At 58.4% G+C, this 24,255-nt stretch overlaps 1 protein-coding gene across 6 annotated transcripts in view; it reads right to left on the bottom strand.

Moving 5' to 3' along the window:
- The window catches only part of PACS2 (phosphofurin acidic cluster sorting protein 2), a 101,787-nt gene that overhangs the window by 27,051 nt on the left and 50,481 nt on the right, over positions 1-24,255 (bottom strand). For all 6 annotated transcript variants that reach the window (XR_010151046.1, XR_010151047.1, XM_063793162.1 and 3 more), the window contains exons 2-8: positions 23,981-24,068; positions 19,477-19,566; positions 16,181-16,306; positions 4,486-4,648; positions 3,714-3,787; positions 3,322-3,402; positions 1,963-2,022 (exon numbers count right to left, since the gene is read on the bottom strand). Coding sequence is in view for 4 of the 6 variants with exons in the window: in XM_003314539.7 (XP_003314587.4) it covers positions 1,963-2,022; positions 3,322-3,402; positions 3,714-3,787; positions 4,486-4,648; positions 16,181-16,306; positions 19,477-19,566; positions 23,981-24,068 (682 nt within the window). In the remaining 2 variants the exon portion in view is untranslated. The remainder of the gene's footprint in view (positions 1-1,962; positions 2,023-3,321; positions 3,403-3,713; positions 3,788-4,485; positions 4,649-16,180; positions 16,307-19,476; positions 19,567-23,980; positions 24,069-24,255) is intronic.

Here is a 24,255-nt window from a genome sequence, read left to right as displayed (position 1 = left end):
AGGGAGTGATGGGTGAAAATACGGAAAGAGATCCCATCACTCCATAAAGTACTGTGTTGACCTGCGTGAATTTCACACAACGCTGTGCAATTATCCCTATGAAAACGATGTCCTCTCCCTGAACAGCACCTGTGACGTTGGCCCATCTTTTCACAGTTTGGGTTGTGAGTCTCAGAACCATAATCTGTGTAAGTGAAATGCATTCTGGGACTCAGTTCAGTTGCCCAGGTGAGTGCAGAACCCCGCGGTCAAGATTCAACCAAGAACACCCACCCCTGAACCCACAGGCGCTCAGCAGGGCTCAAGGAAGCCCCAGGCCAGGGAGCCGACTTGGCTAAGTCCCATCTTCAGCTGGACTTGGGAATGTTCCAATCCAAGATGCAAACCAAAAGACACAGGGGCCCGATGACCATCCCAGTGGCGGAGCTGCCCTTCCTCTGCGGCCAGTTGGTGATGTTACGCTGTTCCCAGAAATGCTGCCTGCCCCACCGGGCCACGAAGCACCTGTTTCGGCACATGCACCTGACAGCCTTGCTGAGTGTGTGCCCCAGGGGCTGAGCTGGATGCATCCCGAGTATGTTAGGACACAGCGCCATCTACAGGCAGTGTGCTCTCAGGCCGATGGGTGACAACCCTGCTTCAAGGCTGAGACGCTTAAACGCCACCTCTCCACTTCAGGTCCTGAACCCAGGCATGTTTTTCTTCTGACATTAAAGAAACAACAAAGGCTGGGCGCGGTGGCTCACGCCTGTAATCCCAGCACTTTGGGAGGCCGAGGCAGGCAGATCACTCGAGGCCAGGAGTTCAAGACCAGCCTGGCCAACAGGGTGAAACCCTGTTGAACCTGGGAGGCAGAGGTTGCAGTGAGCCGAGATTTGAAGTTTTTTCTTTTGAGACAGGGTCTCGCTCTGTTGCCCAGGCTGAAGTGCAGTGGCTCAATCTCCACTCACTGCAGCCTTGGCCTACCAGGTTTCCTCCCAAGTAGCTGGGACTACAGGTGCACACCACCGCCCACAGCTAATTTTTGTATTTTACTGTAGAGATGGGGTTTCACTATGTTGCCCAGGCTGGTCTCAAACTCCTGGGCCCAAGTGATCTGCCCGCCTTGGCCTCCCAAAGTGCTGGGATTACAGGCATGAGCCACTGAGCCCAGCCATGTTTTTCTTTTCGGTATGAAAATTATACAAGCTCATTGTAGAAAATTCAGAGATTAGAGAAAAGCTAAAAGATGAACATTAGAAATCCATGGAATGTCAGTAGTGGGGGGCTGTCAGGTGGGGAGGGGGGTCCATGTCAATAGTGGGGGGCTGTCAGGTAGGGAGAGGGAATGTCAATAGTGGGGGGCTGTCAGGTGGGGAGGGGGGTCCATGTCAATAGTGGGGGGCTGTCAGGTGGGGAGGGGGGTCCATGTCAATAGTGGGGGGCTGTCAGGTGGGGAGGGGGGGTCCATGTCAATAGTGGGGGACTGTCAGGTGGAGAGGGGGGAATGTCAATAGTGGGGGGCTGTCAGGTGGGGAGGGAGGGTCCATGTCAATAGTGGGGGGCTGTCAGGTGGGGAGGGGGTGTCCATGTCAATAGTGGGGGGCTGTCAGGTGGGGAGGGGTCCATGGGAACTCTGAACTTTCTGCTCAATTTTGCTGTAAACCTAAAACTGCTCTAAAAACTAAAGTCTATTTATAAAAAAAAACACACACAAACTAATGGTTACATCCCCCTGAAAATGACTTTCCAACTTCCAGTGTATTCACGGCTTGTACTTCAGCAGAGACCCAGCGGGTGACCTGGAGCCCGGGAGGCAGTGCCACTGTCACTGCGCCTCGCAGACTGTGCGATGCTGGCGGGGCCGTGCAGACGGGGAGCGGCAGAACCAGACGTGGCCCGGAGACAGACCCCAGAGGCCTCCTCCCGACCAGGCACTGCCGCAGGCGTGGGGGCCGCGAGCAGAAGGCGCGGCGCACTCACCTCGTCGGACACTTTGAACCTCCGCAGCAGCGCTACCACTTTCTGCTTGAAGTTCTGTTGCTGCAAGACAGGCGGTGCAGAGTCAGAGCCGCCGCCGGAGCCGCAGACCTGCCGCTGGAGCCCCTTCCTCAGGCCCAGGCCGCGCCCAGGCCCGCCGTGGGAGAGCAGCAAGGCCTCAGCACCAGCCACGCTGATGGATTCGCACGTGGCTCCCAGAGGCTTCCCAACAGGCCTGAGGCCTGACAGTTCCATTCCTGGCCAAGGGGGACCTGGGGAGGCGTGTGTGGACTCCATGGTTCTTCCAGAAGCCTCTGCAGCCCTTCCCAGGCTCACGGGGCCCTTCCCTCAGCACCCCCTCCCGGGAAAGGCCCTGGCCGACCCCAGAAGGAAGGTGCTGGGCACCCATGTGGGGTGGGCAGGTGGGCGAGTGTGGGGTGGGGCGTGCTCCAAGAGCCTGAGCCCCATGGGTGCCTCGTGCCACCCTGGACTGCAGAACCTCAGCTCCAGCCACTGGGTGAGCGGGACCCTCAGCCACCCTCTCGGGGACCAACCCTACAAAGGCAGCCCACGCCCTCCCTTCACAACAGTTGGGCCCAAGGGGGCCCTGGAATGGAGGCTCAAGCTGGTGTTCTGTGCAGCGGGGGCTGCTCTCCAGGCCAGCAAGACACAGCTTCACCACTTTGGGAGCAGCTTGCCCGTCCCTGGCACCGTCTGCCCACAGCGCCCCCTTGAATGCTGCCAGAGGAGGCGGCGGTGTCCGGGCTGGGCTGTGCCCACGTCCCTTGTCAGCACCAGGCACAGGGCTCCCCGCCCACCTGCGCTGGCCTCCCCGGAACCGTGCCTGTCCTTGGGGTGTCCAGGCGCCAGGCGGTGGACCCTCTGTGCCAGTGCCGGACACGGCCTCTGAGGAAAGAGCTGCCTGAGCTTTCCTCAGGGAAAAAATGCCAAACAGCCCTGCCAAGCTCCTGGGGACCGTGGAGGTAGGTAGGCCAGATCCCAAACAAAAACGGGGGAACCAGCCCACTCAGGTTATGTGGTCACCTGACGGGACAAAAGGGAGGATGGCCTCCCGGGGGCTCTGCACATGGCGTGAGCCTGGCAGCGAGGCAGCCTCCCAGCCTTGCTCAGGGCCCACTGAGCCTGGCGGCCACACAAGGCTGAAGCCAGGAGATGTGGCGAGGCAGGGGAGACAGGGGCACCCGGCAGGAGACTGGCAATCAGGGGGTCTGCCACGGGACATGCTGCTGTGACCTGGGGTGAGATCTCACCTCCCACGCCCCGTCCCCCCCACGCGCAGGCTCGCAGCGTCCTCCCCCACCCTCGCCTTCCCCAGCATTCACAGAAGCAGTCTCCACCGACCCTGGTCATGGACGTCGTTCTCACAACCGATCTCCGCTGCTTCTTCGGCTTCCCCACGTCAAAGTCGTCCTCGTCCAAGTCCTGCAGAGACATATGCAGTGGCTGAGGCCACGGCAGCCTGCATAGCGCCGGCAGGACCCTGCCAGCCTCAGCGTGGGCGATGGGAGAGGCCCGGCACTGAGAGCCCACCTGCGTCCCAAGACTCTCAGAGCCACCTGAGCACAAACTCGGGCCCCTGGGGTCGGGAGACGAGAGATGGGTGGCCAACCAGGGGCCAGGCCCGTGGCTCACCCACCCTCACGAGGCCCTGGTGACAGCTGGTGAGGACCCCACAGACCCCAGGACACCCGGTGTGAGCCGGGAGACGGCGCGGAGCCCCGGCCCCAGGTCACCTGCCCCTGCACGGCGTCGTCACTGGCCTCCTGCTCAGAGGAGAAGCTCTCATACTCCTCCTCAGAGTAGTTATCTGCGGAATGAACAGACAGAAGGGAGGGTGCCGTGAGATTCCACCCGGGAAACCAGGCAGTGACCACCCCCAGGCTTCCCTGGACACAGAGTGGGGGCAGCGAGGAGGTGGATCCATGCAGGACAGAGGGGCTCCAGACACAGGTGCTGTGGCCCCGAGCCCCCGAGTCCCCCAAGTCCACTGGCAACAGTCCAGGTCGGGGTTGGCAGGAAGTGGGGATGGGCAGGGAGGGCAAAGGGGGCCACATGAACTGCTCTGGCCTCCACGGCCCCTCCTGCCAGCTGGCATTTCAGCCTGGATTTGCACCGACTGGGTCTCCCCCGCCTGAGGAGTAGGGGAGGCCCTGGTGACCCCACTGGGGTGGCAGCAGCTGTGGCACCTGCCCATGGCGGGCCCTGCACCCAGACCAGCAAGGGCATCACAGTGCAACCCCACACCTCCTTTTTGAGGACACTCAGGACTCAGGCCTCTTGACCAAGGAGCTGCAGCCACGGGGGCAGAACAGGGACCTGTGGCAGCCCGGACCCTACAACAGCGCGCACCTCTGCTGTGGCTTCCAGACAGGAGAGCAACTGACACGTGCTCTGGACCCCCCACTCCTTAAGCCAGGCTGGACAGGTTCCGCCACCCGATGTGCCGTGGCTGGAAGGCAGGGCCTCCCCACAGCAGGGGCAGGAGCGGGCTGGCACCACACTCACCCGTGGACTTGGCCTTGGGGCCGGCCTGCATGGCGCTGTCTTCGTGGTCAATGGGCTGGCTGGACAGGGAGGCGATCCAGATCTCGGCCGCCTTGACGGGGGCCTCCTTGATGCTGCTGCAGAGGCTCAGCACCTGGCCACCTTCAGACGGGTGTTGCATCACCTGCAGGCCAGGGGCACGGTTCTAGAAAGCAGCATGACGGGAAGGAGCCCCGGTGCCCTGATGTGCGGGCTGGGGTTTCTGAAGGGCTTTCTCTCTCAGTGACAGCAAGGGGGACCCTCAGCAGGGCAGCCACAGGGCAGGGAGCATCCAGTGGACAGGAAACGTGGCCACTGGGGAGAGGGGACAGATACGAGAGGAGGACACAGGAGCCAGGCAGACAGACGAGAGGAACACGTGGGAGCTTTCACGAACGGGCCATAAGCAGAGGGCACTGGGCTGTGCTGGAGAGGCCAGTGCCAGGCACAGTCACGAGGGACTGAGATGGACAGACAGGGGTGTCCGCGGCCCTCCTGATCTCAGGCACGACTGCTGTCCATGCAGTGCCACCCAGGAAGATCCTGGCCCCCTGCTCCAACCCTGCCTCCACCCTCCACCCACCCAAGAGCTCAGCAGCAGCAAAGCAGTGTGTGAAGCCGGCCGCCCAACCCACAGGAGCCAATGCCCAGGGACCAGTGTCTGTGGGGGACCAAGGAGGAGCCGCCGGCACTCTCAGCCAGGCTGGAATCTCCAGCAGCAGGAGACACCCACCAGACCTGGCTCACAGGCCAGGTCAAGCTCCTCTGTTGTGAGACATTCAAACCAGGGAGCGGCAGAACAAGCCCCGGCCCCTCCTGCAGCCACGACCTGTGCCCAGGCACAGCCCCGCCATGCCCCACGCCAGCCTCAGAACCACACGCCATGACGACAACTCTCAGACGCTCACAGCCTTGGGGCCAGCTGTGCTCTAGAAGCCGCCTTTTGGGGCTATCGGTTCACATCCAGATGTTAGGATTTTATAGACCAGATTTATTTATTACTTTTTTGAGACAGAGTCTCATTCTGTGGCCCAGGCTGGTGTGCAATGGTGCGATCTCGGCTCACTGCAACCTCCGCCTCCTGGGTTCAAGTGATTCTCCTGCCTCAGCTTCCCAAGTACCTGGGATTACAGGCGTCTTCCAGCACGCCCAGCTAAGTTTTGTATTTTTAGTAGAAACAGAGTTTCACCATGTTGGCCAGGATGGTCTCAAACTCCTGACCTCAAACGATCTGCCTGCCTTGGCCTCCCAAAGTGCTGGGATTACAGGCGTGAGCCACCACGCCCAGCCGACCAGATTTATTTTGATTGTGGGGTCCTGATTTGGGCTGCTAATTCTTCAATTAATCAAGGTAAAAAAATGTTTAAAAGTTTACATTTGCCCTCATCTTCATTTCAGAAAATGACAAAGGGCAGCTGGCAGCTTCTGCCAACACTCACACCCACTGCTGACGCCCTCGTGCCCACAACTCGCCGGGGCACACGCAGCTTCACGTACTTGGAGGCTGCTGTTGTCCAGGCCCCCAGCACCCTGAGTCGCCTTCTCAGAGTGGCATCTGACGTGGCAGGGTCTCAGTGTCACACAGGGGTGAGAACCTGGAAGCTCTGAAGCCCTCGGTCAGAAATGCTGAGCCCTTGCTGGGCATCCCAGTAAAATGAGCTCCGTGGGGAGGGGACTGCCGGGCTGGGGTCCCGGAGGAATCAAGGTGGGGCTCAGGTGGTGCTGCACCTGCTCACACCAACCTCCATGGGGCTCAGAGGGGTCTGGGCCCTTTTTCTCCTAAGAAAACCCTGCTCGCTTCCTCCTTCAGGTGGGAGGGCAGGAAGGAATGGGGCCTCTTATCAAAGATGCTTTTGCCGGGATCCCTGGAGCTGGCTGTAGTGGGAATGCTCTGCTGGGCCCGCAGCGGGCCAGGGGCGGGTTGTTGATTAGCCCCCGCTCCACTCAGCCTGTCGTCGACCTATATGTGAACACTATTTTGATATCTGCAGGCCCTGAAAGTCCCAGGCCCCCACACTCCAGGCTGCATGTTCCTCTCCTCCTGACAGTGCTCCTTGGGGCGTGCATCCTCCTGCCAAGGGGCCAGCCACCCCTGAGCTGGGCACTCCCCTGGGGTGATGCTGGCCGGCAGGTCACTGTCCTGGACTGTGGCCATTCCCACTCCTGCCCCTGCTGACCCTGAGACCACCCTCCCGGGTTAGTCCAGCAGATGCTCTGTGGATGCTCAGCGATCCTCAGCAAAGGGCTGGAGCTGCCTCACCAAGGAGGGTGGCCCCAGGGCCCAGCTCCCTCCACCCCTGACCCTGACAGGCTCCTCCCTCTTCCATTTTCAAATAGATTTTAGTGACAAGGAAAATTGAGGCCGGGCACAATCGTTCACGCCTGTAATCCTAACACTTTGGGAGGTTGAGGCAGGTGGATGGCTTGAGCTCAGGAGTTTGAGACCAGCCTGGGCAACATGGCGAAACTCTTATCTCTACAAAAAGTATAAAAAATTAGCCGGGCATGGTGGTGCGCACCTGTAGTCCCAGCTACTTGGGGACTGAGGTGGGAGGACTGCTTGGGCCCAGGGGCTTGAGGCTGCAGTGAGCCAAGATCACACTACTGCACTCCAGCCTGGGTGACAAAGTAAGACCCTGTCTCAAAAAAAAAAAAAAAAAAAAAGAAAAGAAAACAAAATTGCTCAGGATGTCACACTTAATTGTACAAATACTATAATAAAAATTTTGCAAAAACAAATAGTCATGCACCACGTAACGATAGAGGTATGTTCTGAGACATGCATGGTGAGGAGACCTCGTCATCTTGCCAACATCGCAGCAAATAAGCCTGGATGGTGCCGCCCACCGTGCACCCAGGCCGCCGCCCACCGCGCACCCGGGCTGCAGCCCTCACTCTGCTCTACTGCACTTTGCTGATCTTTTGTTTTTTACAGTGAAGGCTTTTGTCAACCCTGCATCAAGCAAGTCTATCAGCGCCACTTTTCCAACAGCACGTGTTCACTTGGTGTCTCTGTGTCACATTTTGGTAATTCTCCCAATATTTCAAACTTCTTCACTATTATTATATCTGTATGGTGATCTGTGATCAGTGAGCTACGGTGTGACTATTACAATTGCTCTGGGGCACCACGAACATCACCCATGTAAGACGGTGAACTTAATCAGTAGGTGTGTGTGTGCGTCCGACTGCTCAGCCCACCGGCCATTCCCGTGTCTGTCTCTCCTGTGGCCTCTCTCTTCCGAGACACAATAATATGGAAATTAGGCCAATGACTAACTCTACGGGCCCCTAAGTGTTCAAGTGAAAGGAGGGGTTGCACATCTCTTTCAGTGAGAACCTAGAAATGACTGAGTTTAGTGAAGAAGGCACGTCAGAGCCGAGAGAGGGTGAGGGCGAGGCCTCTTATACTAAATCACCAAGCAGTGAATGCAAAGAGAAAGCTCCGGAGGGAAAGGAAAATTGCTGCTCCAGCGAACACAGCAACGAGAATCAGCGAAGCAGCCTCAGTGACGGTGTGGAGAGAGTGAGTGGCCAGGATGAAGATCGAACCAGACGACACTCCTTCATCCGGAGCAAGGCCCTGACTCCCTTCACCTCTGTGAAGGCTGAGAGAGGTGAGGAGGCTGCAGAAGAAGTTTGGAGCTGGCAGAAGCTGGTTCATGAGGTTTTAGTAAAGCAGCCGTCTCCATAACATAGAAATGCAAGGTGAAGCGGCAAGTGCTGACAGAGAAGCTGCGAGTTCTCTAGAATATCTAGTTCAGATCTTGACGAAGGTGGCTAACACTAAACAACAGATTTTCAACGTAGAAGACATAGCCTTCCATTGGAAGAAGATGCCATCTAGGACTTTCATAGCTAGAGAGGAGAAGTCAATGCCTGGCCTCAAAGCTTCAAAGGACAGGCTGCCTCTCTTGTCAGGAGTGAAGGCAGCTGGTGACTTTAAGTTGAAGCCAGTGCTCATTTACCATTCCTGAAATCCTAGGGCCCTTAAGAATTATGCAAAGTCGACTGTCTGTGTTCTGAAAATGGAACAACAAAGCCTGGATGACAGCACATGTGTTTACAGCACAATTGGCTGAATGTTTTAAGCCCACTATGAGACCTATTGCTTGGGGAAAAAAAGGTTCCTTTCAAAATATGACTGCTCATTGACATGACCTGGTCACCCAAGAGCTCTGCTGGAGACTCGCAGGAGACGAATGTTGTTTTCATGGCTGCTCACACGACATCCATCAGGCAGCCCATGCATCAAGGAGTCATTTCAACTTTCAAGTCTTATTATTTGAGTTGGAGTTTCGCTCTGTTGCCCAGGCTGGAGTGCAATGACGCGATCTTGGCTCACTACAACCTCTGCCTCCCGGGTTCAAGCGATTCTCCTGCCTCAGCCTCCTGAGTAGCTGGGATTACAGGGGCCCGCCACCACGCCTGGCTAATTTTTATATTTTTAGCAGAGATGGCATTTCAACATGTTGGTCAGGCTGGTCTTGAACTCCTGACCTCAGATGATCCACCTGCCTTGACCTCCCAAAGTGCTGGGATTATAGGCGTGAGCCACTGCGCCCGGCCTCAAGTCTTATTATTTTTAAAAAATGTGTTTCATTCATAAGGCTATAGCTGCCATAGACAGTGATTCCTCTGATGGATCTGGGCAAGGTAAATTGGAAACCCCCTGGAAATGACTCACCATTCTTTTTTTCCTTTTTTTTTCTTGAGACGGAGTCTTGCTCTGTCGCCCAGGCTGGAGTGCAGTGGCACGATCTCGGCTCACTGCAAGCTCCGCCTCCAGTTTCACACCATTCTCCTGCCTCAGCCTCCCGAGTAGCTGGGACTACAGGCGCCTGCCACCACGCCCAGCTAATTTTTTATATTTTCAGTAGAGATGGGGTTTCACCGTGTTAGCCAGGATGGTCTTGATCTCCTGACCTTGTGATTCGCCCGCCGTGGCCTCCCAAAGTGCTGGGATGACAGGCGTGAGCCACCACACCTGGCCCATTCGTTTTTTTTGAGACAGATTCTAATTCTTGTTGCCCAGGCTGGAGTGCAATGGCGTGCTCTCGCTCACTACAACCTCCACTTCCCAGGTTCAAGCAATTCTCCTGCCTCGGCCTCCCGAGTAGCTGGGACTTTAGGTGCCTGCCACCACACTCCACTAATTCGTTTTTTTTGTTTGTTTGTTTGAGACGAAGTCTCACTCTTGGCGCCCAGGCTGGAGTGCAATGTCGTGATCTTGGCTCACTGCAACTTCCGCCTCCTGGGTTCAAGCGATTCTCCTGCCTCAGCCTCCTGAGCAGCTGGAATTACAGGCATGTGCCATCACACCCAGCTAATTTTGTATTTTTAGTAGAGACTGGGTTTCTCCATGTTGGTCAGGCTGGTTTCGAGCTCCCGACCTCAGGTGACCTGCCTGCCTTGGCCTCCCAAAGTGCTGGGATTACCGGCGTGAGCCATTGCACCCGGCCCACTAATTTTTTTGTTTGTTTGTTTGTTTGTTTTGAGACGGAGTCTCACTCTTGTCACCCAGGCTGGAATGCACTGGTGCAATCTCAGCTCACTGCAACCTCCGCCTCCCAGGTTCAACCGATTCTTCTGTCTCAGCCTACTGAGTAGCTGGAATTACAGGTGCCCTCTACCACACCTGGCTAATTTTTGTACTTTTAGTAGAGACAAGGTTTCACCATGTTGGCCAGGCTGGTCTCAAACTCCTGACCTCAGGTGATCTACCCGCCTCGGCCTCCCGAAGTGCTGGGATTACAGGTGTGAGCCACCGTGCCCAGCCTTTTTTTCTTTTTTTGTATTTTTAGCAGAGACAGCGTTTCACCATATTGGCCAGGCTGGTTTAGAACTCCTGACCTCAAATGATCCGCCCACCTTGGCCTCCCAAAGTGCTGGGATTACAGGCGTGAGCCACTGCACGTGGCCTGGATTCACCATTCTTGATGCCATGGAGAACATCTGTGATTCATGGGAAAAAGTTGAGATATCAGCATTGACAGGAATTTGGGAGAAGTGGATTCCAACTCTCTCGTGGATGACTTTGAGGGCTCAAGGCTTCAGTGCAGGAAGGAAGTGCACATGTGGTGGAAATAGCAAGAGGACTGGGATTAGAAGCAGAGCCTGAGGACTGACTGAATTGCTGCAGTCTCATGAAGAAACTTCAGCTGATAAGAAGTGGCTTCTCATGGATGAGCAACAAAAGTGGTTTCTTAAGATGGAATCTGCTCCTGGTGAGGATGCTGTGAACACTGTGGAGTGACAACACAGGACTTGGGAGAGTCCACCATCTCGGTTAGTAACGCAGCAACGGGGTTTAAGAGGACTGACCCCAATTCTGAAATAATGGTGGGTAACATGGTACCAAACAGCACCGCATGTGACAGGGAACTATTCTGCGAAAAGAAGAGTCAAGTATGCGGAAACTTCTTTCTTGTCTTATTTAAGAAATTGCCACAGGCACCCTAGCCTTCAGCCACCAACACTCTGACCAGTCAGCAGCCACCCACACTAAGGACCCCCACCAGCCAAAGGGTTACAACTCCCCGAAGGCTCAGATGATTGTTAGCTTTTTCTTTTCTTTTCTTTTCTTTTTGAGAGGAAGTCTCACTCTGTCACCCAGGCTAGAATGCAGTGGCGTGATCTTGGCTCACTGCAACCTCCGCCTCCCGGGTTAAAGTGATTCTCCTGCCTCCCCTCCCTAGTAGCTGGGATTACAGACAGGTGTGAGCCACGACGCCCGGCTAATTTTTTTTTTGTATTTTTAGTAGAGACGACATTTCACCATATTGGCCAGGCTGGTTTCGAATGCCTGACCTCAGGTGATACGCCCGCCTTGGCCTCCCAAAGTGCTGGGATTACAGGCATGAGCCACCACACCCAGCTTTAGCAATATTTTAAAATTAATGTATGTATATATTTTTTGACATAATGCTATTGCACACTTAACAGATTACAGTACAGTGTAAACATAACTTTTATATGCACTGAAAAACCACGAAATTTGTGTGACTCACTTTATTTCAATATCCGTTTTTATTGGGGTGGCCTAGAACTGAACACACAATATCTTCAAGGTCAGCCTATATGAGAGACAGCCTCCTGCTCCTAGGCCACAGACCTGTAAAGCATGTTACTGTACTGAATACTGTAGGCAATTGTTACGCATGGTAAGTATTTATGTGTCTAAACACATTTAAACACAGAAAAAGTAGGCTGGGCACGGTGGCTCATGCTTGAAATACCAACACTTGGCCGGGTACAGTGGCTCACGCCTGTAATCCCAGCACTTTGGGAGGCCGAGGTGGGCGGATCGCGAGGTCAGGAGATCGAGACCATCTTGGCTAACACTACTAAAAATACAGAAAATTAGCTAGGCATAGTGGCGGGCGCCTGTAGTCCCAGCTACTCGGGAGGCTGAGGCAGGAGAATGGCGTGAACCTGGGAGGTGGAGGTTGCAGTGAGCTGAGATCGCGCCACTGCACTCCAGCCTGGTCGACAGAGCGAGATTCCGTCTCAAAAAAAAAAAAAAGAAATACCAACACTTTGGGAGGCCCAGATAGACAGATCACTTGAGGTCAGGAGTTCAAGACCAGCCTGGACAACAGGGTGAAACCCTGTCTCCACTAAAAATAAAAAAATTAGTTGGGCGTGGTGACGAGCACCTGTAATCCCAACCACTCGGGAGGCGGAGGAAGGAGAATCACTTGAACCCGGGAGGTGGAGGTTGCAGTGAACTGAGATCGCGCCACTGCATTATAAAAGTGAGACCACATCACGAAAAAAATTTAAAAATAAAAAGCAAAAAAAAAAAGCACAGTAAAAATAAAGTATAAAAGACATAAAGTGGTGCCTGTGAATAGGGCACTGACGATGGCAGAGCCTGCGGGGCTGGAGGTGGCTCTGGACAAGCTGGTGGGTGAGTGAGTAATGCGAAGGCCCAGGAGGTCGCCACGCACCGCCGTGTAGGGGTGGACGTGTGTGTGGATGCGAAGGCCCAGGAGGTCGTCACGCACCGCCGTGTAGGGGTGGACGTGTGTGTGACCAGGCCCTGGACACCTGGGCCACACTGAGTTCACACAGGAATAAAGTAACTGTGCTATGGTGTTATGATGGCTACCATGTCATCAGGAGATAGGAAGTGTCCAGTGCCATCATATTCTCACGGGGCCACCCATTGATATGCAGCCCACACCTGACTGGGCTGTCATCAGCAGCCTGTGGCCGTGCAGACACTCATAGAGAGAAACTAAAGGGAATCCAGCGTGCAAACGGTCAGGGTGACGCTCCCGCGCTGTCCTTACCCTGAGGTCTTCCTGTGTCCCACCATGAGCCGCCCACCCCTCAGGTCCCCTTGGGCTGGACCTGGCCCCAGTGGCATGTGCAGCTTGTGGCAAGTCCACAAGAGGAGTCCGGCTGTGCAAAGAAGCATGGCTGCTCCCTCAGCCACCACCGCACTCCCAGGTCACCCCTTCGCCTGGTCATGGGTCTGTCAACCTTCCCGTCTTGTCGGGGAGCCCACAGGCCCCAGCCTCAGACAATGGCCACCAGCTGGCATGCCTGCGTCCCCCAGGCTGCAGCCCCAGGGTGGTCTGGCCACACGAACGCCCACCCCTACACACTCCCTCTACGGGTGCTGGGGTGAGTTCCGAGAGCCACACCACAGGAGAAGGCCCCACGTCTGCCCCCACCGCACACCTGCCTCTGCGGAGCTGCCTCTGAGAGGGACCACCTGCAGTCAGCTCAAGCTTCCTGAGAGGTGGCAGGCAGAGGCGCGTGCCCAGCAGGCCCTGGGGCTGCGGTCACTCCTGATGGTCTCAGCCAGAACTGCTGGTCAGCCTGCAGACCTAAGCCACCCCACGCCGGCGTCCAGCTCCTGGCACCCATGAGGCCCGGCCCCTACCCTGGGCCACCTTGGACTCCACTTCCTCAGCCTCAGAGTAAGTCCAGGGCTCTGGGCCTCAGCTCTCACAGAATGAGTGCCAGGTGAGGGCAGAGCTATTGTGTGGCAGGGGCCCAGGCTGCTCCCAGCCCCTCCTGCCCCCTGCGTGTGCACCCATTTGAAGGGAGGTGACACCTGTGTCCCCACAGCCATCGCCTCCCTGCTCTCCCCACAGCCTGGAGGTCCTGGGCAGGTGCCCCCCACATCCTCTCCCACCACACTCTCAGCCCTGGCCTCGAGTCCGCCCAACGGCCCGCCTCACCCCACCCTGTGCCCTCAAGGACCCTTCCCCACCGCCGAGCACTACTCTCAAATGCATGGCGCCAGCCTCACCGACACCCCACTCTCACGACAGTCCCTATGGCAGCACCCATGCCCTCACCCCCGTCTCAGGCATGCAGTCTCGGAGCCAGCAAGCCCCCACGGCACAGCTGCCTGAGCCCAGCTGGTGAGAGCCCCCCACCTCTGCCACCTGTGTCCGTCTGTGCCCTCGGGGCTGTCCCGCCTCCGCAATCTCCCGTGCTCACACTCTCAACAAGCCAGCAACGCTCACAGGTGGGAACCAGCCCCAAAAGGTGGCAGGACACAGGGAGCCCATGAACCGCCCTGGTGCTCGGGGACACATGGGAGGACCCAACTAGGTTCTGGGACCAGGCTGCCAGTGGGAGGTGGAAGGATGCCCCGAGGGCCTGGAGGAGATGCTGGAGGGGAGAGCGAGGAGCAGTCAGATGATCTCGGCTTTGGAAGCCACAGGTGCAGGGCGAGGGAGCCTTGGGGTGGGGGCCACAGGCTCAGGGGCAGGGCACTGGAACTACATCCAGGGGTGGGGCTTTTCTGCCAAGAGTGAAGAACAGATGATGGGATTTCAAGCAGCAGACGATGTGGCTGGTGTGACCTGGGGTGGGGGAAGGTTGCTCCAGCCTCTCCCCGGGGATCAGGAGGGGACAGCCCAAGGCTGGGAGGACAGGTGAGGGAGGGGCCTGGGAGCAGAGGCCAGCATTCAGGGCAAGGACGCCAAACACAGAAGCACCAGTGCTGAGAGGGGCTGGGAGGAGCCGCCTGGGGCACTGGGGTGCAGACTGAGAGATGTGGGTGGAGCAGCCCGGGGCAGGAGCTCACAGGGACCGGCAGGGATCAGCAGGATATCGCCTGCATGGCTAATGGGAAACACAGGGACCGGCAGGGATCAGCAGGACCTCGCCTGCATGGCTAATGGGAAACACAGGGACCGGCAGGGATCAGCAGGACCTCGCCTGCATGGCTAATGGGAAACAGAGCCTGCATGACCTCCCCACAGTGCCTGGACCCTCCTGCTCCACAGGAAGCAAGCGGTGGCTCCCAGGAGGCTCTCACAGCCCAGAGAGCATCCCTGAGCTACCTGTTCACCCATCGCTCAGCCTGCAGGAGGGAGGCTGGGATGATGGGCAGCTCCAGGCCAACAGAGGGGTCCCAGGGCCCTGGGAAGTGCAGCCTGGAGGCCCGGTCCACCCGTGCTGTCCGTGGTTTGCCGAAGGAACCGGGAAGACTGCAAAGCTTGTCTGAGGCCCTGAGGCGGCACGGAGAAGCGAGGCCTCGGGACGCCACTGCTGCTTCCTGTACCCTCCACGCTCCCATCTCCTGGGGTAGCAGGGAGGACTGAGCCCAGAGTAGTACTTGGCACTTGTCCTGGATGCGTAAGTGGGGGTGTGTGAGGATCTGGGGGACCTAGCGCTTGACCTGGGAGACAGGAGGCCTGCAGGCTGGGCCTGGGGGTGTGGGGGAACCAGCTACAAGTGGGCACCCCCACTGTCCTAGCCCCAAGCCCCAGGAGCAGGGGGACAAAGTGGGAAGAAGAGGGGCTGGGGGGCTCTGGCATCTCCGGCTCCCAATGAGGGGCTGCGCTGGCTGACCTTCCCAGGCTCCAGGCAGGCAGCAACCCAGCTTCACATGCCCCAAGCACCACTCACGCCTGCAGCCCCTGGACCCCTGAACACAACCCCACGATGGAGAAAGTTCTGAAGCAAAAGAGACAAACTGGTCTGGGGCCCTGGGCTGCCCCTTCTCCCAGAGCCAATCTTGCAGCCCCGAAAGGGTCCATGAGAAAGTCCGAGGCCTCAGCCTGGGGTGTCTTCTCCCAGGCCCCCACGCCCTACCGCAGCCTCCTTGGAACGCTGGGTCCTCTGGAGCAAGGTGGGCTGCTGCTTGGCTGTTTCTTTTCCTTTTGAGGTACTTCCCCTTCTTTCCCCTCCAGGGAACTCCAGCCACCCCTCTGACCTCTGGGTGCTGCCCCTGCCCTGCTCGGGTATCGTCGCTAGCCCCTTCACAGAACTGACACCTGTCCTGCTCCTGCTCAGCCAATCCTGGGCCAGAGCACGTGCTGAGCAGGATGCAGACACGAACCCATCACAGGACGCACCCGTGGTGTGGGGACAGCAGCGATTCCTCCATGGGAAGGACTCCAGAGCAGCCTGACCCAAAACCCAGCCTCCACTGAAGGGCAGGACAGGCTCGTTAGAGGGGAGTGCGCGCGGCTGCAGGCATGCGGGGAGCCATGCTAGGCGGCAAGGGAAGGTCAGAGAGGAAGCACCACCTGGGGCCGCACCTGGCCCTTATGGCGGAGCCCGGCTGCCCAGGCTCCTCTCATCATTTTCACCTGATCCCTGGACATCTGGACCCGGGAGAGACATCTCCATCTCCCACGGGCGAATGCTCTGGCGCCCACGTGGCCAGCCCGACGCAGGCCACGCCAGACGGAGCACTCACCTCAGCCATGCTGATGGAGCCCGCGGCCAGCGTCTTGTAGCCCAGGATGGTTCTGTTCTTGTAGCGCTTTCTGCGCTGCAGCATGATCTGAAGCTTGTTGCCTTCCCTCTTCAAGAAGTGAGGATACTGTGGGCACAAGTGCGAGTGGCAGCTGAGGGTGCACCGGGGCCCCAGGCAGCATCATGGCCTCTGACGGCCCAGCCACCCTGCAGCCTGCGACCAGGTCAACCTGCTGCCCATGAGATCGGAAGGGCACCCACAGACGGGCCCCCAAGTTCATCCCAGTGGCATGCCGGTCCCCAGAGCCCTTCCTTTACCCAACACAATCAAGAGTGAGCCAGTCGCCAGAGCTTAGGCCCCGAGGGCTCCGCTCCACGCTAACAGCCATGGCAGGTGGACGAGGACTACGTGCTGCAGTGTCCGGGATGGCCGAGCGCACCTGTGGACACTCGGAAACAGTGCGGCGGCTCATGTGCCTGAGGCAATCAGCAAGGTGTGACCCAGGATGCTTTTCCGCGAGGGGCACACAGGGCGGGGAGGGCTCTCCCTCCGAGGCCCCCTGTGCACCCAACTCGCCTGCACGTCTCACCACAGGCTCCCTGTCCAGCAGGGCTCCAGCAAGCTGATGTTCACAAGTATCTCTTAGACACTCAGAGTTCACAAATAAAAATCAGTTTAAATACTTAGGGGAAGATGGGGCTGTTCACCACCCTAACTGCGGTGGTGCTGACATGCCTGAGCATGCCTATCAAAACCCACTGAACCATGGAGCATTGGGCCAGGCGCGGTGGCTCACACCTGTAATCCCGGCACTTTGGGAGGCCAAGCTGGGCGGATCACCTGAGGTAGGGAGTTCGAGACCACCCTAGCCAACATGGCAAAACCCCATCTCTACAAAAATACAAAAATTAGCCGGGCTCACTGTCACCTCCACCTCCCGGGTTCAAGCGATCCTCCTGCCTCAGCCTCCCGAACAGCTGGGATTGCTTGTGAACTCTGAGTTTCCCCTATCTTTTTAAATAGAAGAGCAAAATAGCCTTGACTCAGTAAGTGTTTTTTTTGCCCTCATTATTATATTCTCTCTTTTTTTTTGAGATGGAGTCTCACTCTGTCCCCCAGGCTGGAGTGCTATGGCATGATCTCAGCTCACTGCAACCAACCTCCACCTCCCGGGTTCAAGCGATTCTCCTGCCACCTGCCTCGGCCTCCCGAAGTGCTGGGATTACAGGCATGAGCCACCGCACCCGGCCTTACATTCTCTTTATCATAGATAAGGAATGAAAAACTAGGCTGGGCATGGCGTCTCACGCCTGCAATCCCAGCACTTTGAGAGGCCGAGGCAGGCAGATCATGCAGTCAGGAGTTCGAGACCAGCCTGGCCAAGATGGTGAAACCCCGTCTCAACTAAAGATACGAAAAATAGCCGGGCGTGGTGGCGCGTGCCTGTAATCCCAGCTGCTCGGGAGGCTGAAGCAGGAGAATCGCTTGAACTCGGGAGGTGGAGGTTGCAGTGAGCCGAGACTGCACCAGTCTGGGTGACAAGGAGAGACTCCATCTCAAAAACAAACAAACAAACAAAAAACAAAGAAAAACTCAACCTAATAAACAAATACAAATCTTCTAATCATTTAAGAATAAACCATAATCAACAGAAGATCTGCAGTAACGCAGGACACTGGTGGCAATGATGAGACAAATGCTCTCACCCCAGGGGACAGTGATGAGGGTGCCGTCTCCCCAGGGGACAGTGATGAGGGGGGCCCGTCTCCCCAGGGGACAGTGATGACGGGGGCCCGTCACCCCGGGGGACAGTGATGGGGGGGCTGTCACCCCAGGGGACAGTGATGAGGGGGGCCCGTCACCCCGGGGGACAGTGATGAGGGTGCCCATCACCCCAGGGGACAGTGATGAGGGGGGGCCGTCACCCCAGGGGACAGTGATGAGGGTGCCCATCTCCCCAGGGGACAGTGATGAGGGTGCCTGTCTCCCCAGGGGACAGTGATGAGGGGGTGCCCGTCACCCCAGGGGACAGTGATGAGGGGGTGCCCGTCACCCCAGGGGACAGTGATGGGGGGGCCCATCTCCCCAGGGGACAGTGATGAGGGGGTGCCCATCTCCCCAGGGGACAGTGATGGGGGGGGCCGTCACCCCAGGGGACAGTGATGAGGGTGCCGTCTCCCCAGGGGACAGTGATGAGGGTGCCCATCACCCCAGGGGACAGTGATGAGGGGGGGCCGTCACCCCAGGGGACAGTGATGAGGGTGCCCGTCTCCCCAGGGGACAGTGATGAGGGTGCCGTCTCCCCAGGGGACAGTGATGAGGGTGCCCATCACCCCAGGGGACAGTGATGAGGGGGGTCCGTCACCCCAGGGGACAGTGATAAGGGTGCCCGTCTCCCCAGGGGACAGTGATGAGGGTGCCCGTCTCCCCAGGGGACAGTGATGGGGGGTGCCCGTCACCCCAGGGGACAGTGATGAGGGGGTGCCCGTCACCCCAGGGGACAGTGATGGGGGGCCCGTCTCCCCAGGGGACAGTGATGAGGGGGTGCCCATCTCCTCAGGGGACATTGATGAGGGGGTGCCCGTCACCCCAGGGGACAGTGATGAGGGGGCCCGTCTCCCCAGGGGACAGTGATGAGGGGGCCCGTCACCCCAGGGGACACTGATGAGGGGTGCCCGTCTCCCCAGGGGACACTGATGAGGGGGGCCCGTCTCCCCAGGGGACAGTGATGAGGGGGCCCGTCACCCCAGGGGACAGTGATGAGGCGTGCCCGTCTCCCCAGGGGACACTGATGAGGGGGCCCGTCTCCCCAGGGGACAGTGATGGGGGGGCCGTCTCCCCAGGGGACAGTGATGGGGGGAGCCCGTCTCCCCAGGGGACACTGATGAGGGGGGCCCGTCTCCCCAGGGGACAGTGATGAGGGGGCCCATCTCCCCAGGGGACAGTGATGAGGGGGGGCCGTCACCCCAGGGGACAGTGATGAGGGTGCCCGTCTCCCCAGGGGACAGTGATGAGGGTGCCCGTCTCCCCAGGGGACAGTGATGGGGGGTGCCCGTCACCCCAGGGGACAGTGATGAGGGGGTGCCCGTCTCCCCAGGGGACAGTGATGGGGGGGCCGTCTCCCCAGGGGACAGTGATGGGGGGAGCCCGTCTCCCCAGGGGACACTGATGAGGGGGGCCCATCTCCCCAGGGGACAGTGATGAGGGTGCCCGTCTCCCCAGGGGACAGTGATGAGGGGGCCCGTCTCCCCAGGGGACAGTGATGAGGGTGTCGTCACCACTGGTGAAAGACTCACCTGCAAGGAGAAGGTCAGGGCCAGGTCTGTCTCCACTTGTCCACTGGGGGGCAGCACAATCTCATGGGACCGCAGGATTCGTTTGGAGCCCTGTGATTAAGCAAGACCTGTTCTAGCTCAAAGGACTGCATATCAGCAGGAAACCAGGCAAAGACACGGTGACTCCTGCACTCTAAAACTGGCAGGATTGCAGCCCTGCAGTCTGGGGCTGGTAGGCACAGGCTGGGGTAATTCTCAGAGGTGCCCTGGCATCTTTCCCAAGAACCTTAAAAACATGGAGACCATTCGGCCCACAGGCTCCACCTCCAGGAATCTGCCCTAAGACATGAGAGAGAAACCAGGAGCGGCTCCTGCTGAAGTTAACGCGATCACAAAACAGATTCCACGGCCAGGTGCAGCAGCACCTGACTGTGCTGCCCAAGTCTGTCTGGCAGAACAAATCTGGAGGCACCAAGCCTCTTCTGGTTTTGGTTTTGAGAGACAGGTCTCGCTGTGTTGCTCAGGCTGGACTTGAGCTCCCGGGCTCAAGCAATCCTCCTGCCTCAGCCTCCTAAGTAGCTCAGCCTACAGGCATGTGCCTCCATGCTTGGCTTACAGCATTTTTTTATTTTTTGTTTTTATTTTTTGAGACAGGGTCTCTGTCACCCAGGCTGTGGGGCAGTGGCTCGATCTCAACTCACTACAGCCTTGACCTCCTAGGCTCAGGCAATCCTCCAGCCTCAGCCTCCCTAGCACCTGGGACTACAGGCATGTACCACCACAAAAAAATATACAATAATTTTTGTATTTTGTTAAGAGACAAGGATTAGTCATGTTGCCCAGACTGGTCTCCAACTCCTGAGTTCAAGCAATCCACCCTCCTCGGCCTCCCAAAGTGCTGGGATTACAGGCATGAGCCACTGCACCTGGCCTAAAGCATTTTCTAAAAAGAAGAATGAACAGGGCTGACTGGTCCTCTCAGAAAATAAAACATACAGAGATACAATACTTAAAACACGGAGATGCTGTCACAAAAATGAGGGTAGTAGAAGCCTAGATGTAGGTGCAGGAAATGCATGAGCACCTGAAAACTCAGTTCATACCCGGTGAGCTTCAGGCCAGCAGGAGACATCACACGCACCTGTGCTAAGTGGATAACGAGTCATTTGCGTGAAAGACAACAGGACCCCACCGCAAACTTTATATCAAAATAGATTCCTAATGGATTGAACGTGCTTATCGCAGTGCTGTTTTAAATGGGACCATCCCAACAAGGATGAGCTCGCGGACCTCGTGCCCCGAGAAACAAGCAGCCGCTGTGGGGTCCCAGGCACAAGGTTCCCGGAGGCCGGCGCGTGGGACACAGTGGATGAGAGGTGCCAGGTGGCTGGAGGGCGGGCGGGGGTCCAGGACAGACAACGGGAGCCCGGGGCCAGCCCAGGTTCGGGTGGGAGCAGCGGGGCCTCAGGACAGGTGCGGGTGGCCCGCATGGCCGTACTCGGGCTCCATGAGACGTCCATGGGGGACTCTGGTCCTCCCCTTGTGCTGGGGCCTCACGTGCAGCGCGGCAAGGGGCAGCGCGGCTCTCCTCGGCCAGCCCTCCTGTCCCCTCTCCTCTCCCCAGCTGCCCCTGCGTTGTGGTCTGGACTCTCCCTGCTCCTCCCCTTGACCCTTCAGAGATGTTTCCCTGCAAACGTGCTCTGCGTCGGGTCCCTCTTAGCATCCCCCCCTCAGAGGACCTGCAGGGACCCAGCTGTGTCGGGAAAAGGACAGTGTGTGCCACCAGCCAGTGAGGCGAAGGTGCACGCCAGAGAAGGCTGAGGGGCAGGTGGGGCTGTGGGGCCAGGGTGGCTGTTTCCCCCACAGGGGGCCTGGGCAGAGAGGACACCCCAAGAGAAGCAGATGAGGAGCTGGGGGTGATCAAGGGAGGCCAAGGGCCACGTGGCTGCTGAGCTGGGGTGGGCAGGGAGGGCATGGGCAGCCAGTCCATGGGCTACACAGAGGGGCTGGAGAGGTGGGGCTCTGAGGGGCCCTGGGGCCAAGCTCTCGGTCGAGACACAGGCTGGGGCAGGACCAGAGACAGGCAGAGGAAGGAATGGGGCCAAGGAACAGGGTCAGTGTGGGGTGGGGCCCCATGCCAGAGGTTACAGGTGAACAGCACCAGACTCAGAAGCCAGTGAGGGGTCGACTCTTGCCTTCATGCCTTTCTGCATTGCTCTGAAGACCCAATGAGACCCTGACCCCTGACCCCCAAACCAAGAGGTCCAGACACAGCCTCATGGCCTGGTGGCAACGGCCCACAGAGAGCTCCCTGTTCCCCAGGGATGACCCGCAGCCAGACTGCAGCAGGTACTGGGCACCCTGGGCATGGCCACACCCATGGGCAGGGCAGGCGGAGAGATGCTTCCATCCTGCTATCAGCCACGCACTCCTGGAAGTTCTTGGGGTCCTGCTATTAGCCACGTGCTCCCGGAAGTTCTCGGGGTCCTGCTATTAGCCACACGCTCCCGGAAGTTCTCGGGGTCCTGCTATTAGCCACGCTCTCCTGGAAGTTCTCGGGGTCCTGCATTAGCCACGCTCTCCTGGAAGTTCTCGGGGTCCTGCATTAGCCACGCTCTCCTGGAAGTTCTTGGGGTCCTGCTATTAGCCACACGCTCCTGGAAATTCCTGGGGTTCTGCTATTAGCCACGCACTCCTGGAAGTTCCTGGGGTCCTGCTATTAGCCACACACTCCTGGAAGTTCTCAGGGTCCTGCTATCTGCTATTAGCTACGCACTCCTGGAAGTTCCTGGGGTCCTGCTATTAGCCACGCGCTCCTGGAAGTTCTTGGGGTCCTGCTATTAGCCACGCACTACTGGAATTTCTTGGGGTCCTGCTATTAGCCACGCGCTCCTGGAAATTCCTGGGGTGCTATTAGCCACGCGCTCCTGGAAATTCCTGGGGTCCTGCTATTAGCCACACACTCCTGGAAGTTCTCAGGGTCCTGCTATCTGCTATTAGCCACGCACTACTGGAAGTTCTTGGGGTCCTGCTATTAGCCACGCACTACTGGAAGTTCTCGGGGTCCTGCATTAGCCACGCACTCCTGGAAGTTCCTGGGGTCCTGCTATTAGCCACACACTCCTGGAAGTTCTCAGGGTCCTGCTATCTGCTATTAGCCACGCACTCCTGGAAGTTCTTGGGGTCCTGCTATTAGCCACGCGCTCCTGGAAGTTCCTGGGGCAAGGCCCCGCCACCCGGGGAACCCGGCCACCAGCACACGCCGCAGATGTAGGCTGCTGCTAACCCACGAGCATGTTCAGCGAGGAAAAGGGTTTCTCCAGACGTTTATTTAAGATGCAGTAGGTTTCACACAGCGGCAATTGACTGGGACAGACAACAAGCCTCAGGCCTCCTCGCACTCAAGACCCAGTGCTTGGCTGGTGACCTCAGCCACGCTGGCCGAGGCTCAGGTGCTACTCTGCAGGTCCGGGAGACCCGGAGACCCCGTGTCAGAGCCACAGCAGGTGTCAGGAATCCGGCCAGCTGCAGGGACCTGTGTGGGGCCTTGGACATCGGCTCCACGAGCAGGGCCCCATCCTCGAGGAGCTGATGGGCTGGGGTCAGAAGCACAACAGCCACTGAGACCCCACCCTGTCACACTGGACGGCCACACAGAAGGACACTCCTGTATCTGAGGACATGGGTGAGACTTGCCCATGAGTGGTGCCGGCTAGGGAGAGCCCGCTGGCGGTGGCCCTATACAGGCCACACACCTGGAACCGTACGGCCCTGAAAGGGCAGGGGTGGCCCTGACAGTTGGCGGGGACACCTCCCTGTCTGGGCCACTGGGCAAAGGCCATGCTGCAAGGGTCATGGCAGCTCTACCCCAAGGAGGGGGCGGGGCCTGGGCCAGGCATGGGGAAGACACCAGCACGACCCCTCTGGAACAGCTACTTGTTCAAAGCCTTCGAGAGGTCACAGGACCCACTAGGGTCAGGAGAGAGGCCCTGGCACCAGAGGCTGGGAGTTCTGGCTAGGCCCTCACCTCCCAGAGTGCCCTGCTCCCCTCTCCCACCGACGCCCTCCACCCCACAGAAAGTGGGCAGGAAGTGGGTGCTGAGTGCAGCAGGGAAGCCCTGGCTCCAGGTGCTTGGGGCCCGTCCATCACTGTGAGGTGACTCGAGGGCAGCTCTGCCCTGGGAAGGCCCCATGCATGTGACCTCCACATCCCAGAAGGCCGGGCCTGCCTCTCTTGTGCGGGACAGGACTGGACCCGGGAGCATCCTGTCATTCCCAGCCCCCCGGCTCCCGGAGATGGCATGGCTGCCCGCTGTTTCCTGTCATTCCCAGCCCCCCGGCTCCCGGAGATGGCATGGCTGCCCGCTGTTTCCTGTCATTCCCAGCCCCCCGGCTCCTGGAGATGGCATGGCTGCCTGCTGTTTTGGCACAAGGCCCCACGCTAGCGCACCGCCTGACTCGTCTCCCAGGCACATGGAAAGCCTACACAGCACCCAGCCACGGCCGGGGTCACAAGGGGCCTCACCTGCATCTTGACAGCGATCACCACGGAGATCAGCTCCTTCTCCAGCTCCTTGAAGACCACCAGCTTCTTCAGAGTCAGGCTGCACAACCTGTGAGGCAAGACACAGCTCAGCCTCGGGGCTCCGCCCTCTCCTCAGGACGCGGCCCTGTGCCGTCCCAGCACTGTGTCACCCCGGGAGCCTGCACCCTGGGGTGCAGGGCGGGGTGTGACTGCCTGGGCGGCCCCAGGACCTCACAGGGCTCCAAGACATCACCCCAGCTGTCCCTGCACATGGT

This window comes from Pan troglodytes, chromosome 15 (assembly GCF_028858775.2).
Source record: "Pan troglodytes isolate AG18354 chromosome 15, NHGRI_mPanTro3-v2.0_pri, whole genome shotgun sequence".
Classification (NCBI taxonomy): Eukaryota; Metazoa; Chordata; class Mammalia; order Primates; family Hominidae; genus Pan; species Pan troglodytes.
Note: the sequence above shows the minus strand (reverse complement) of the source record. Positions and strands in the feature narration are given on the sequence as shown.